This window comes from Castor canadensis, chromosome 11 (assembly GCF_047511655.1).
Source record: "Castor canadensis chromosome 11, mCasCan1.hap1v2, whole genome shotgun sequence".
NCBI lineage: Eukaryota > Metazoa > Chordata > Mammalia > Rodentia > Castoridae > Castor > Castor canadensis.
In genome coordinates this window covers 99,149,078-99,164,177 of record NC_133396.1, presented here as the reverse complement: position 1 = coordinate 99,164,177, position 15,100 = coordinate 99,149,078, and the positions used below count along the sequence as shown (strand labels likewise).

The window sequence follows — 15,100 nt, the reverse complement described above, 5'->3', positions numbered from 1 at the left end:
ACATAAAGGAAGCAGTATGCTGAGGAATCACCTGGGAGAGAACTCCCCTCCTGCCTCTCCACCTCCAGCTGTTACCTAAGTACACCAAGGCTAAGCTGGAGCAGCATGTCTCCAAGGGAATCCTGGCAATCTTATGACTCACTTTGAAGTTCCATGCTTGGTCATCTCTAGTGTTTGCCATCCTGCTGGCCCAGGAAGTAGGGGATCTGGCAGGTCTGTCCTGCATCTGGTAGGACATGCCAAGTTGGGAAAGAGGAGCTCCCTTCTTGTTTCCTCCACCCACGCCTGGTGTCCATTTCAGGACCATGGCTGTGATTTGGATAATGCCTTTAATTGCAGTGTGCTGACAGATGCATGCACATTAATAGCAATCAGCCTTTTTGCCCTCTCCTCCTGAAAATAGCATACTGATCTTCGCTAGGTCAGTGTGACATGCTGGAAGGAGCCTTTGGCTGAGAAGACCTGAGTTCTGGTCCTGGCTCCACCCCTTCTGGCTGTGTGCTCTGAACAATTTATTTTGCCTCTATGAACTTCCAACTATAGAATGAAGAACTGAATTGGAATGATCACTTCAACTTTCCCAGTTTGAGTAGTCTGCCCCAGTTTTGGAACTGTGCTCCTTAAAGCTTATGAATCAGTGCAGACCAGCTGTATGTGTTCAGGTCTTTGAGAACCCACTGAACGGCAGGTAAAGCAGACCCCAGAAGCTAAGCAGGTCACCTTGTTTTGCCTTCCAATCTTCTAGGCCAGGAGGGAACCCTTTGAGGTCACATACCTCCCCATGCCACCACCAGGCCTCTTTTCTCTCCTCAGACTATCCATCACTGGCCAATGGTGCTGCACTTCTTGGCTGAGGAGAGAGGTGTGTTTCCAGGGACCTGTCCATAGCAAATTTATTAATGTCAGGGTCATCTATGTAAGCCCAGCACTTTTCTAGATACCTAGTACACACAGAATGTTCTCAACAATTGTGGCTGTTGGCTAACTGGATGAATGAATATTTCTTATGTGTGGTAGTGTCATTAAATCAGACAGAAATAAGTACTTAACAGTTGGATATAGTGACTTCTAATGTGTTACTTTTGATTATCATATTCTCTTCCCTATTTCTGTCAACATTTCTGTTTAAAAAAACAAAAAACAGGGTTAGAGCCTTTGCAAAACACAGAAAGGCTTCAATAGAAATTCCCAAGTTCATAGTGGTGGGACTTGGTCAGGTGACTGTGATCTTCAGGTGCATTACCCTAGTGCAGACAGTAGCCAAATATGTTACAATTGTCCCATTGAGAGTACAATACAACCTTTCTGGTTATATTAACAAGTATGTAAAAATGCTCTCTTCTTGAACTTATGCCAGAGGATAATGAATCACAAATTCCTTCCAAATCTTAGGCTGAATTTGTAGTGGGAAGCCAGTTACTAAGATAATTAGTTTTGCTTTGATGCCTCTCAATCAGAACATTTTCTTCAACTCTCAACTAGGCCCAAGTAGTTATCCTTTCTATGAATAATAATTACTTATTATGATTCTGGTATCACACTATGGCACCATTTGCTAAGGAGTGGAATCCTGACTAAGAAATATTAATCTTGAACTCTATCCAAGAGATTTTTCTATGAAAGGGCTTCAGTTTCATGTGGTTTCTCTTACAAAGCAGTCACTTCCTTTGGGTCTCCTAAGGTGACATTCTACAAAGGTGCCATCATTCTCATTAACAAATATTGTTTTTCCCATGTTCTAGGAACTCTGTAGGACACATAAAGATATTAGCTATGGAACTTTTTTGAGTTAGGTTCTTACTATATAGCCCAGGGTAGCTTCAAATTTGTGATCCTCCTAACTCAGCCTCCTGAGTGCTAGGAATAAAGGCATGTGCCACAATGGCCTGGCTAAAATTAACTATTTCTGATGGCATTACATGTATACATAGATCTGTTGCAATACTTAGAAAATTGCATTAGAATTTTATTTCTTTTTTGGTGCTGAAGATTGAACCCAGAGCCTCATTCATGCTGAGCCCATTATGCACCACTAAGCTATGTGCTCAGCCTTACATTATAGAGGTATTTATCTCCTTCCCCCAACAGGTTATGAGCCTGTAGGGGGCAGGAAGCATGTTTTAGCTAAAAAAAAATTTTCCCCTGGATTTTTGAGACAGGATCTCATTATGTATTCCAGACTGGCCTCAAACTTGGGAATTTCCTGTCTCAGCCTGCCTGGGATTACAGACATGTAGCACTATGCCCGACACTCTAAAATCTTACTTTATCTATTTGGGAAGGTAGGAGAGAGCGAACAAACCAATAGCAGTAATTACTTACTTAGATGATAATGAGAGCAGCTACTAATAATCCCTAACCGTGATTATTGATCATCAATTTTTTTTCTAGCCTTGTTTTATGGACTTTACACTTACTAAATCTTTGCACATTCCTTGAAGTATATATCATTCTAACGCTCATTTTGCTAAAGAAGATTGGACAGTTTACCCAAGATCTAAAGTCACATTAATGGTGATGAATGGTGGTGTCAAGTTTCAAACCAGCTCTGTGTTGCTCAGATCCCAGATAGGTTCTTTCTACTACCATGTTGCTTGTGTGTGTGTATGTATGTGTATGTGTGTGTATGCATTAATTTTTAATATTCCTTAAGATAAATGCTACCCTGTAGAAAATGCCTAATAAATAGATCCAGAGTCTTTAAGTTCAGCCTATACTTTGACATAGGTATATCATGTCACAAGGAAATGCTTTTCCTGCTTGAGCAGTAGTTTGTTACTATGGAAACATTGAACTCTGCTCTGACTGAGTAAGAAAAGTAGGCACTAAGAATTAGAGAACCAGAATTTAGAAGAAGGTAGTTCAGAAATGATCTAGTCTGATCCCTGAGTTGATTAGCTATGGCAACAGAGGATGAAATATGTTCTATGACTGCCCCTAGGTCATCCAGGTAGTTACTGACAGGGCCAGAACATGAATCTGTTGCCTAAACTTAGTACAATGTTCCTTTCACGAAGTGGTATTTCTTGACCTTCTTCATTTTTGGCTAGTTTTTATTATGAATAATGTGTATTGTGTGAGGACTTAGTACTTCAATTTTGAAATGTATTTTCCTATAGATTATACCTAAAGGTAGGAGAAGCCTTATTTTTAGTTTGATCCCATTTACCTAGAAGCATGGAGAACTTGTCAAGCTGAATTTATATAGTTTTGTAAAAATTTTTATTTTTAAATTTAAAAAAGTCAGGTATGTGAATAATGGCAAAATTTTTTGCAGACTTCAGGACATGCTTACTGATGATTTCCAGTAGAGATGGTAAATAAATGTCAGTACAAATTCTTCCTCTACTTTTGGAATCCCTGGGGAGGACTTCATAGATGCCATATCCATTTCCAACTTCCAAAAGGAGGAAGGACCACTGTGATGATTATTCTTAATTCTTTCTCCTCTTATTGGCACTCTTCCAGGCTGACCTACCTCTGAACCAGTTCCCACATAACATCTCCTCCCAGGAGCTTTTGAAATGACAAAATGGCTATGAATTTCCATGGTGGACTTGACATTTGTATTCAGTAGATAAAGAAAAGAGAAGGTCCTTGCCCCATTCAGTGTCTTACAGTAGCACATGTAAGCCCTTTATCCCCATGCTCTGTTGAAAGCAAAGAGCTTCCTGGCAGCAGGGTGTGAAAGAGTTGGATTTCATCACTTCAAGTAGCAAAGAGAACATGGGGTATAAAGGTAGAAGAGATGGGTTTTATTTACCACTGGACTGGGTGACTTTGAAGGGAAATAAGTTATCCTCTGAGCTTTGGTGTTCATCTTTAAGGTGGAGTCAATTTTAATATGTAGAAGAAATGATTATGTAGAAAGTTTCTTTTTTTCCTTTTTATGTGTAGCCCAGGCTAGACTTGGACTCTTATTTTTTTGTTAGTACTGGGGTTTGAACTCAGGGCTTTGTGCTTGCTAAGCAAGTGCTCTACCACTTGAGCCATGCCTCAGTTGGTAGAAAGCATGGGGTGTTTTTTTGTTGTTGTGGTTATTTGGAAGATAAGGTCTTATTTTTTGACCAGGCCAGCCTAGACCATGATCCTCCTTCCTATTTTATGCTTCTACAGTCCCTGGGATGACAGGTGGTGTACCACAACAACAAACTTTTTTGCTCAGGCTGGCCTACAAGCTCCATCCTTGCTATCTCAGCCCCCCAAGTAGCTAGGATTACAGGTGTGAGCCACTGACATCCAGCTCTGGTCTTGAACTTTGATCCTCTTGTCTAATCTTCAGACATCACAGCCAGGAAAAGTTCCTTCTTTTAATAGAGTAATGGGATTTTGTCCCATTTCGACAGGAAACTTCTGAGAATAAAAAAGGAAGCATATAAAGATGTTCCTTATGTCTTTCCTTTCTCACTTTCTGTTTGTCTTAGCAGCAAGTGCCATGATTGTGTTGAATGCTTTTGGGAGAAAATGGGGAGCACCTGGGAAAGACTGGGATAGCTGTCAGATGGCAGTGCAAACTGGGGAAGGTTTGGCAAGGCCATTGGGGATTCTACAATCAAAGTTATCCCTTGGGGATTCCCACAGTTCTCAGGAACAGGCCTCTGCCTTTGTCTCTGTCCATGCTCAGTCCTGGACTGTGGGCAGCCTAAGGACACTTGGTCCCTTCACGAGTGTAATGATAAGCTTCATGGTGCAGCAGCTGGGACTCTAGGTCAGGATCATTGTTTGAGGGTAGCTTAGACAAAAACACGAGATCCTATCTGAAAACTAAAGCAAAAAGGACTGGGGGCATGGCTCAAGTGGTAAAGCACTTGCCTACCAAGTAGGAGGAATTCACACCCCATCAGGGGATGACAAAACATAAGACAAATATGGTTGAAGCTTCTTAACCCCATCTCCTCAATGCCCCAGTGATAATCTAAGAAGTTTAGAACTGAAGGGTCTGCACCTCCTACCTATCCACTCAGTGTTCTTCCTACCTATCTCTTTCAAATAACACTCTCAGGCTATAGTCACCACAGCAAGGTGTCACCCATAGTTAGCAGCTACTCAGACCAGAACAAAGTTCTCTTGGTTCTTAGACTAGTGCTGATTCTACCTGCATTTAGAGTCAGTGCAACATTGCGACTGGCTCAACTTAGAGGGAAGCTCTGTTTCACTTATCTCACAAAGGAACTAACTGAAGGACAATAAGATTCTTCTCTCTTAGTCAGGAAATGTTTCTCTTATCTCCTTTAAAACTTGCAAGTGTTTTGAAGAAAAACAACAGAAACCACTCCCTTGTCAATTATCCATATGGAAGTACTCTTTTAAGGAAGAAAAAAGAGAAAAAAATTAATGAGAGGATAATAGGAAGAAAAGTTAATAACTGGATTTTACAGGATTATAAACCAAAGTTGACTTTGACCATAGGATAGAGATACAATACTGAACCACAACTACAGTCAGAAAGCTCACACAGTGCGAGCTTCGTCCCAAGCTGTCTCCTGAGTAGCTGGGATTGTGCCTGTGACCACACTCAGCTTGCCCTAGGCTCTTGAATAACTAAAATAGTGGTGAGACCCACTTCCTCCAACCCTTTGAGTTATTTTGATAACTTCCTGATCTTTTCATAGATTTATTAGACTCACCAAGGACACTGCAAGACCTTTGAAGGGAGAAGAATGGGTTTTAATGAGATTGTCAGAAAAGAAAAATATTTAGGTGGAAATATCTTTGAGTTTTTTTCCCCTTTCTTCAGAATATGCTATGTGGATACTGGGATGTGCCCTAAAAGTACAGTATTTTCTGGCTTCTGTAGACACTGCCAAGTGTTCATTCTTATTAAATTAACACAAAGTGCCCGAGGCTTGGTCTCACCATCCTCTTATTCAATAATACCACAGAAGGAAACACTCAGTTGTTCTGAGTTGTGTTGTTTTGTTTTTGTTGTTTCTGTCCTTTTAATGACTGTATTAATTACATTCTTTAGAATTGCAAAAAGGAGGCTTGCCCAGGTTACCTGTTATAATGGAGGCTTGTTGCTAGGCAAGGAGGAAACACAAGCTGATCCTTGAAGCACTCTCCTTCACTTCATAATGAGGTTGAGTGGAAATTTGTACAGCAGGTCACAAAAACTATCTGCCATTACTGGAGGTTCAGCCTACATGCAGTTTAGGATTTATTATTCCTTGAGGAGAGGATTTGATTGGACAGGAGTGGGTCTTTGTGTCGTGGTACTCAGGGATTGGGCAGTTTCATGCCAGCCCCTCACTGGTTGTCCTCCCACATGGGCAGCTGATCTTGAGTCTAGTATACCACAGCCAGGTTAGCAAGGTTGGCATCATCAGATGCACACAGCATAAACCACATTGCTTTCCTCAGAAAGAACCGTTTTCAGACTTGCTGTAGGTGGAAATGGGCAGTGGATGTGGCAGAGTTTTGGAGTTTTGTGGCCTCTGTGGTGCACTGAATCACTTACTTTCTTGTTAACTTTGAAAATTACAGTGGAATAGCAAGGAGTCCTTGGGGCAGACTTTCCTGATAGTACAAATTTGTAAAAAATGAGGATCCATTCCCTTAGAGCAGAGCAGCCTCTGCTGTGACCCTCCAAGTGTTTGATTCGCAGTAGCTGTTTACTGACTAGCATGGAGTGTAGGCCCTGGGGTGGACCATCTCTGGAGTCAAGAGGCCGTCCCTTGCCAGGCCTGACTGAGACTCTAGAGGAACATGTAGTATGTGAAAGACATCTTCTGGCTGGGGTTTCAGTGAACCCTTTTTTGGCATAAACAGTGGCTGTCAACCCTACATCAGAATCACCTGATTTATTTATTTATTTTTGTGGTACTGGTTTGTGCTCAAGGCCTTGTGCTTGCTAAGCAAGCATTCTACCACTTGAACCACTCCTCCAGCCCCACCTTCAATGTTTGTTAACCCTAAGTTAGAATTGCCTAAAATGTTTGTTCACATTACAGATTGCCAGACATGTGTCCCTGTGTCTGAAGAGGTGGAGCTCAGGAAACTGAAGTTAACAAAATAAGCCAACTGCTGGTGGCTCATGCCTGTAATCTTAGCTACTCAGGAAGCAGAGATCAGGAGGATCATGGTTCAAAGCCAGCCCTGACAAATAGTTCACGAGACCCTATCTCAAAAATACCGAACACCAAAAAGGACTGGTAGAGTGGTTCAAGTGGTAGAGTGCCTGCCTAACAAGCATGAGGCCCAAAGTTCAAACCCCAGTACTGCCAAAAAAATTTTTTAAAAATTATAACTACGCACAGTACACACATTGGACTTTGGTTCCTGGGAAGAAGCAGCTAGCTACACTTTTCCCTATATCTCCTTCTGCTAAATACAGCTGCAATCCTGGACATATATATAAAACAAATATAAGATTCTGAAAGGTGGAGAGATGATAGCCTGGTCAGGAAAACAGGAACCCAGGAATTACATAGTCACGAGTACCCTGATTTTTCCCTTTGCCTCATGTATCCTAGACTCAGAGGTGAAGAAGCTGGTAACCCAGGTACACAATGGAAACAGCCTACTTGCTAGCCAGAGGAGGAAAAGGGTGGCTTGTTAAGGTAGAAAACTTTTATGTAGTAACCAATCTTCCAGCCAAGCAGCACAGAAAAAACTGCCCACTACCCACCACCCAGGCCAGCATGGCCAAGTGAGAGCCTAGACTTCCACCACAGCTGGGTTGTGCCCCAACCCCCCTCATCAGGTGGTATCTGAGAACACTGAGAAAGGTGCCACTGGTAATGAGTATCTCCCTCCTCCACCTCACCCCTGCCCCTATGGGATATCAGTGGAGACTGTTAGGAAAACGCCACACACCACACACAAAGGAGGCTCATAAGAGGCTTCTCATGTCCAGAAGTTCAGTAAGCAGTCTGGCTGGCCGAGAGAAAATGGCGCAGCAGCTTCTCTAGGCAGGTCTGGCCTTAAGTAGCATTTGGGAGAAAGCAAGGGCAAGGAACGGACAAAGAGAGGTGGCAGTAGATAAGGGACAGTGGGGCTTTGTTCTGTAAGGGGTGAAACCAGCTGTGGCTTAGGCTGCAGAAGGGGCAGTTCTTATCAGAGACTATGTGGTACCAGTGCAGGGCACTTGGGGAGCAGGGACAAGGCATTCCTACCCCCATGAGTCAGAGGAGCATTAGTGGGAGCCTGGTGGGGATCTGTAACTGCCCCCCCAATACCCATCAGTAATGAAGAGCCTCCTCCCCTTTGGGTATCAACAGAAGTGGGTAGTAAACCTGAACTTTGTCTTCCTTTGCAGTGACAAGGAGACATTCTTCTCCAGTTTGAACCATGTTATAGGATGATAGTTGAAACACCAAGTTTAAATCATATCTAGAGTCTTATAATACTCAAAAAGTTCCCAGATTTTGATTGAAAGTCACTCACCATACCAAGAATGAGGAAGATCTCACTTTGGGGTTGGGGGAGGACAAAAGAGGCAACAGCAAAGTGATAGAGATTCTAGAATGATCTGACAAAGATTTTAAGGTGGTGATCATAAAAATTCTTCCTCCATGGGCTTCTTGTTTTCGTTCTGAGACTGGATCTCACTGTGATTCCAGGCTAGTCTTGAAGTCCTGAGCTCAAGTGATCCTGCTGCCTCAGCCTCCCTGAGTGCTGAGACTACAGGCCTGCACCACCAAACGCTTTTGAAACAATAATGTAAAATTGTGTAAATAATGTAAAAAAATAAGTAAAAAAGTAGAAAGTAAAAACAAGTAGAAAGTCTCAGCAAAGGAAATAGAAGAAATAATGAACCAAATGGAATACTAGAACTGAAAAATGTAGTATTTGAAATAAACTCAACAGATGTGCTCAATAGCAAAGAGGTATGTTATAAGCATTGCTAACTGAATTATTAATTGAATTGAAAGTACAGGCAGAGAATATCATATGACTATGGATATGGCTTAATTTAATATTTGTTGCAGGAAATTTGCCCCAAGATCAAATCATATTTTAAACACATTATCATATCTTGCTGTTTAAATAAAACCCATGGTGTACAATTACATTGTGTGTTTAAAATAGGCAACCAAGTATTTGGACTTTAATTCTGAAAACATTTCAGCTCATCAGTTGGAAACCAGCCTTGAACAGATGCCAGGAAAGTTACTGAGTCAGCTTGGGAGTGCTGTGAATCAGTCTTTGTTGGGTTAAGAGTAGTACATGACTGCAGCCTAGAAAGGAATGTGTCACTGCACCATGCTGATCAGACCATTTGTGAACCAGACAGAGATGGAGTTCAGAGTACCAGGTTTGAGCAGGACACTGGAAAGTATAGTATGTAACAAAAAAGTCAAATATGGGAGTGATGGAGTGGCTCAAGTGATAGAGCACCTGCCCAGCAAGTATGGGGCCCTAAGTTCAAATCCCAGTACTACCAAAAAAAAAAAAATCAATGATGATAACAAGAAGTTTGGAAAATGTGTCAAGCAAGGGGTGTTTGCAAAACCTGTGATAAAGAAGGCTGGACCTGCTTTATTTATATATCTGAAGGGTCAGTTAGAGAGCAACCCTTGTTCTGGGTTCTAAATAGGTCATTTAAAATATAGGATAGTGAGTAGTAATTGTAGGAATGTATCTTTTAAAAATAATTAGATTTTACTTATAGCTGAAGTTTTGTAATCTGTAAAACAGTGTCTGAATTGGCACTGAATACTTGTAAACTAGTCTAAATTCTTTCCATGTGTTGGATTAGTTTTCAGCCCTCAGAGATTAATGGTGTCTGTGTGTGTATGTGTGTCTGTGTGTGTATGTGTGTGCCAGGTGCATATAGTTTTGTGTTTTAGGGAAAGCTGCTGGCAGTATGCTTCTTCCTGATGTCACTCTAAGTGACATAGCCTTCTCTAGTCTCCTGAACAGTCTTTAAACCCTGGTATGTTTTGAGAGTGGCCACCCTGTGCATTCTCTTTGAGAGATCTGTCTAGCTAAAAGTACTCATTAATTAATCCAGCATGTACATCCTTACTCTTTTCCCCCTCTCTTGAGTCTTTCTTTCATAGATGAGTGTCTTCTGCCCAGTTTTCCCAAACAGCACCATCTTGATAGGCCAGTGAAGGTGGAGCAGAATCTCTGTCCCTTCACTTGGGGGATCCCTGCAGGGATGGGGTTGGCGGCTGACCTCAGGTGCTTCCATTCATATTGGGGTGCTGCTTGCATCATCATGCACTGTACTTCAAATTTTCTTACTCCCATTCTTATCCTGATCCCCAGCTGCTTGGAGGTTCTCTTTCATGTTCACAGAAAGTCAAGATCACAGCTAGAATGAATATCCTCTTAGGAGTAACTGCAAATGTACTAGTTAATTTACCTGGCTGGTGTGGAAATCTCCACAACCCTCTTTAAAGAAGAGGATGAGGTTGCATTGCATTACATTTGACAGCTTCCTCCACACATCATAAAAGGCTTGTCTTTGCCCCCTTCTCTGCTTTATTTCTCCTCTCCCACTCCTCTGGAGCGATGTGTAGTCATTTTTTCCCCTTTGATTTAGAGTCTGCCATGGTCCCCTGAGGCCTCTTTGGCTCTTGCCTCCCCTCTGTACCCTGGAAAGACCCACTTTTAAAGTGCTTGGAGGAAACTGATCAGACCAGACATATGACGTTTTCCACTGGTCCTTTTCATAGAAATCAGCTCTCAGCCTCTTAGAGGGAAAAAGTCCAGAAGCAAAATGCATGTGTTTGCATAAGCATTAGTAGCTCAATCTGTGCCCTGGTTCTGTAGCTGAGGACAAGCCTAACTTATTCATTTACAGCTTCTTTTATTGCAGAAAAAGGAATGGACGTGGGATGAGAGCAAGATGCTGGTGATGCAGGACCCCATCTACAGGTAAGAGCCCAGCCCAGTGCTCAGGAGGATGCTGAGTTCCAGGGTCCCTCTTCCATTTCCTGGAGCCATCTGTTGGGTGGTAGGTTCAGACAAATCTAAATAAACTTCTACTGCTTTTCTCTTCTGAGACCTGTTGTTTCTGTAGCTGTAAGTACAAGAAGTAATCTGCCTTATCTTTAAGACTGAAAGAAAAGTTTTTCTGGCTATGAATTGTCCTGAGTTAGCATGAAGGATTTCTTCTTGAGGTTTAATCCAAATATCTCAGTTGAACTTGTTTTCAACTTGTGCTACCTTTGTCTTAACTGAAATTCCATAACTGCATATATGTTGATCATGAGAAAATAAGATAACGGGGTTATCCTACCCTCTATGCTTACAGTTTACCCCCTTTTCTGTCCTTCCAGAAACTGAGCATGGATAAGAGTTTTGTCATCACTTACAAAAGCAAAAAGTCACAAATGTAAGCTCCAGTGCGAGGGTGTGAATGTTATATTTTTCCAAAATTGGTACATTGAAATCTGAACTCTCAGGGTGATGACATTAGGAGATGGGGACCCTTTGGAGGTGATTGGCTCATGAGAGAAGAACCTTCATGTTTGGGGTTAGTGCCCTTAGTAAGAGAGGCTCCAGAGAGCTACGAGCTTGCCTCTTCACTATATAGGACGCAACTTGCAGGCACCATCTAGAAAGTGGGCCTTCATCAAATACTGAGTCTGCTGGTCTCTTGATCTTGGATTTCCAAGCCTCTAGAACTGGGAGAAATAAATTTCTGTTGTTATGAGCCACAAGTTTATGGTGTTTTATTATAGTAGATTGAATTGACACATACCTAGAGGTTGCCTTCATAATGAGACTGGTATGATAGAGGTTAGATGGCTGCCATCATGTGTATTCCCCTGAGCAGGAGAATTCTAGATAGCAAGCCAGGGCTCTTGGGGAACCATGGCAGGACCTGCATCATGGGTGTCATTTTAATGTACTGAGTTTCTGCAGACTGAGCTCCACCTCATCCCCATCTCCTCCTTTTCTTCACCAAGAGAATGACCATTCCAGTGGGAATTTGAAGACCTAGATTTAGGCTTGGCTTTTGTTTCCTCTCAAACTATTGTCATGCCTTTGTTGACAAAGTAGATAAGGATTGCAATTCAACTATGAAGGCAGCAACCTGGTGGTCCTGCCTTCTAATCAAAGATGCCTGTGAAATATTTCTGTTCATTCAAACAAGTATGCATGTGTGAAATACACCAAGTACTGTACTAGATAATTTAGTAGATTACTGAGGGAAATGAGTCATGGACTCTTGTTCTCTGGGAGTTTTAACCAATAGGGAAACAGACATTGAACAAGTCACTGTGGTAAGAGATAATGTGTGACAAACTGAATTTCTTTGGTGGAGCTGGTGTTTGAACTCAGGGCTTCCTCACACTTACAAAACAGGCACTTTACCACTTGAGCCATGCCTCCAGTCCATTTCCCTCAAACCTCTATCCTCCTGATCTCAGCCTCCCAAGTAGCTAGGATTACAGGTGTAAGCTGCCAGTGCCCAGCTTCTTGTACTTTTTAATGTTTCTTGAAATAATTGTTTCAGTATGTTATTGCTACGTATGTGTATATGTATGTATTTTATTTGTTTACTGCATCACTCTTGCCATTAGACTGTGAAACTCTTTTTATTTATTTATTTATTATTCATATGTGCATACAATACTTGGGTCATTTCTCCCCCCCTACCCCCACCCCCTCTCTTACTCCCTCCGCCCCCTTCCTCTCCCCCCCCCCACCCCCTCGATACCCGGCAGAAACTATTTTGCCCTTATCTCTAATTTTGTTGAAGAGAGAGTATAAGCAATAATAGGAAGGAACAAGGGTTTTTGCTAGTTGAGATAAGGATAGCTATACAGGGAGTTGACTCACATTACTTTCCAGTGCATGTGTGTTACCTTCTAGGTTAATTCTTTTTAATCTAACCTTTTCTCTAGTTCCTGGTCCCCTTCTCCTATTGGCCTCAGTTGCTTTTAAGGTATCTGCTTTAGTTTCTCTGCGTTGAGGACAACAAATGCTAGCTAATTTTTTAGGTGTTTTACCTATCCTCATATCTTCCTTGTGTGCTCTCACTTTTATCTTGTGATCAAAGTTCAATCCCCTTGTTGTGTTTGCCCTTGATCTAATGTCTGCATATGAGGGAGAACATATGACTTTTGGTCTTTTGGGCCAGGCTAACCTCACTCAGAATGATGTTCTCCAATTCCATCCATTTACCAGCAAATGATAACATTTCATTCTTCTTCATGGCTGCATGCAATTCCATTGTGTATAGATACCACATTTTCTTGATACATTCATCAGTAGTGGGGCATCTTGGCTGTTTCCATAATTTGGCTATTGTGAATAGTGCTGCAATAAACATGGGTGTGCAGGTGCCTCTGGAGTAACCTGTGTAGACTGTGAAACTCTTGAAGAGAATAACTGTGCTGTTCACTTTTGTATGTCTAGTGGCAAGCCCATGCCTGACCCATGTGAGCACTTTAAAAATGTGCAATGGTGGATAAATGCATTGAATTGATATCTGAAAATTAACATAAATTATGGTGATTCATAAGAGGGAGCAATTACTTTCTACTTCAGTGATGAGAAAAGGCTTTAAGAACTGGGCTTGAGTATAAATAGACAAAGCCTTTTGTAAAAGGATATATGAAACCTTTTCCTGGTTTCATATATCCCAAATAAGCTACTAGCTTTTAAACAGCTTTATTGATGTATTATTGGCATTAAAAAATTAAACATCTTTAAAGTGAATAATTTGGTAAGTTTTGACACCTGTATATACTTGTAAAACCATTGCCTCAATGAAGGTGGTAAGCATTTCTATCACTCCCCTGCGAAGTGTCCTTGTGCCCCTTTTGATCCTTCCTCCTGCCTCTCCCCATTCTCCTGCTAAATTCCACATTTCATTATTGAATCTTGAGGGTTCTTTAAATATTCTGGATGTATATCCTTTATAAGATTTATGATTTACAAGTGTTTTTATCTCCAAGTCTGACTTTTCTTTTAATAGTATCTTTTGAAGGGCAAAAGTTTTAAAAAAATGTTTTGAGACAGGGTCTGGATAGGTAGGCCTTGAATTTATGATACTTCTGCCTTAGTTTCCTAAGAGCTGGGATTATAGCCATGCACCACCATACCTAGCTAAAAGTTTAAAATTTTTTTTTTTTTGGCAGTGGTACTGGGGTTTGAACTCAGGGCCTCACACTTGCTAGGCAGGCACTCTACCACTTGAACCATTCCACCAGTCCCAAAAGTTTTAAATTTTGATGAATTATTATTTAACAGATTTTTTCATTTCATTGATTGAGCTTTTTGTGTTATAACTGTGAATTCTTTACCTAATTCAAGGTCACAAGGATTGTCTTTTTTCATCAAAAAGTATGATAGTTAACTTGATTCAATTTTTTTGTGTGTATATGTGTATGTATATGGGATTGAACCTGGGCCTTGTACATGCTAGACAAGTGCTCAGTGATTGTTTTTTTTTTTTTTAATATGGTATGATGGATGGATCAGAGTTTTCCTCCTTTTCTGCATCCTTCATTCTATTTCGTTCATCTAATTATTTTAATAATTCCTGAAATCAGGTCATAGTGGCCTCCAAGTTTTCTTCTTTTTCAAAGATTTCTTTCAGTTAGTATTATTGTGGTCTTTCCTCACCTATTACTTTTTTAAAAGAAACATTTTTAAGGAAGGGAGCACCAAAGAAATTTTAAATTTTAAAATGAAACCCACTGTCTGGTCATAGATATCTTGTGGATGTCATCCTCATTTATCAAAAGTTAGCAACCTGTGTTTATAAACAACAATTTGTCCTACTACTGATTAATGGATTAAGAAAACATGGTATTTATACATAGTGGGATTCTATTCAGCCGTAAAGAAGAACGAAATATATATATATCTATACTTATTTATATCTGTATATCAAGGCTAAATGTAATTCATTTGAGCCTATTCAGGTTTTGAATTCTTGTGAATCAAGTTTCCATCAAAGAAGCAGGACAACTAACAGAACTGGAGTGTCTGTGCATGGGAGGCCTAGAATATCAGTGTCCTATTTGGGGAGGGCTGCAGGAAGTGATCACTGGACTGGAGGGGTACTTTGGATCCCTGTGTGTTCTGGCCATGTGGCCTAGGACAGAATACCACTGGATGGCCTCATACCCTTGCTACTGACCACCTGTGTGCCAACTGTACCAAAGGAAGTATTTTCTTCTCACAGCAT

At 41.1% G+C, this 15,100-nt stretch overlaps 1 protein-coding gene across 5 annotated transcripts in view; it reads left to right on the top strand.

Annotated features, from left to right (window-relative positions):
* LOC109690974 (carboxyl-terminal PDZ ligand of neuronal nitric oxide synthase protein) overlaps positions 1-15,100 on the top strand; it is a 295,255-nt gene that overhangs the window by 203,992 nt on the left and 76,163 nt on the right. For 3 of the 5 annotated variants that reach the window (XM_074047632.1, XM_074047631.1, XM_074047633.1), the window contains exon 4: positions 10,754-10,827. In XM_074047632.1, the coding sequence (XP_073903733.1) occupies positions 10,754-10,827 (74 nt within the window). The remainder of the gene's footprint in view (positions 1-10,753; positions 10,828-15,100) is intronic. The other 2 variants (XM_074047630.1, XM_074047634.1) reach the window with 1 other exon arrangement.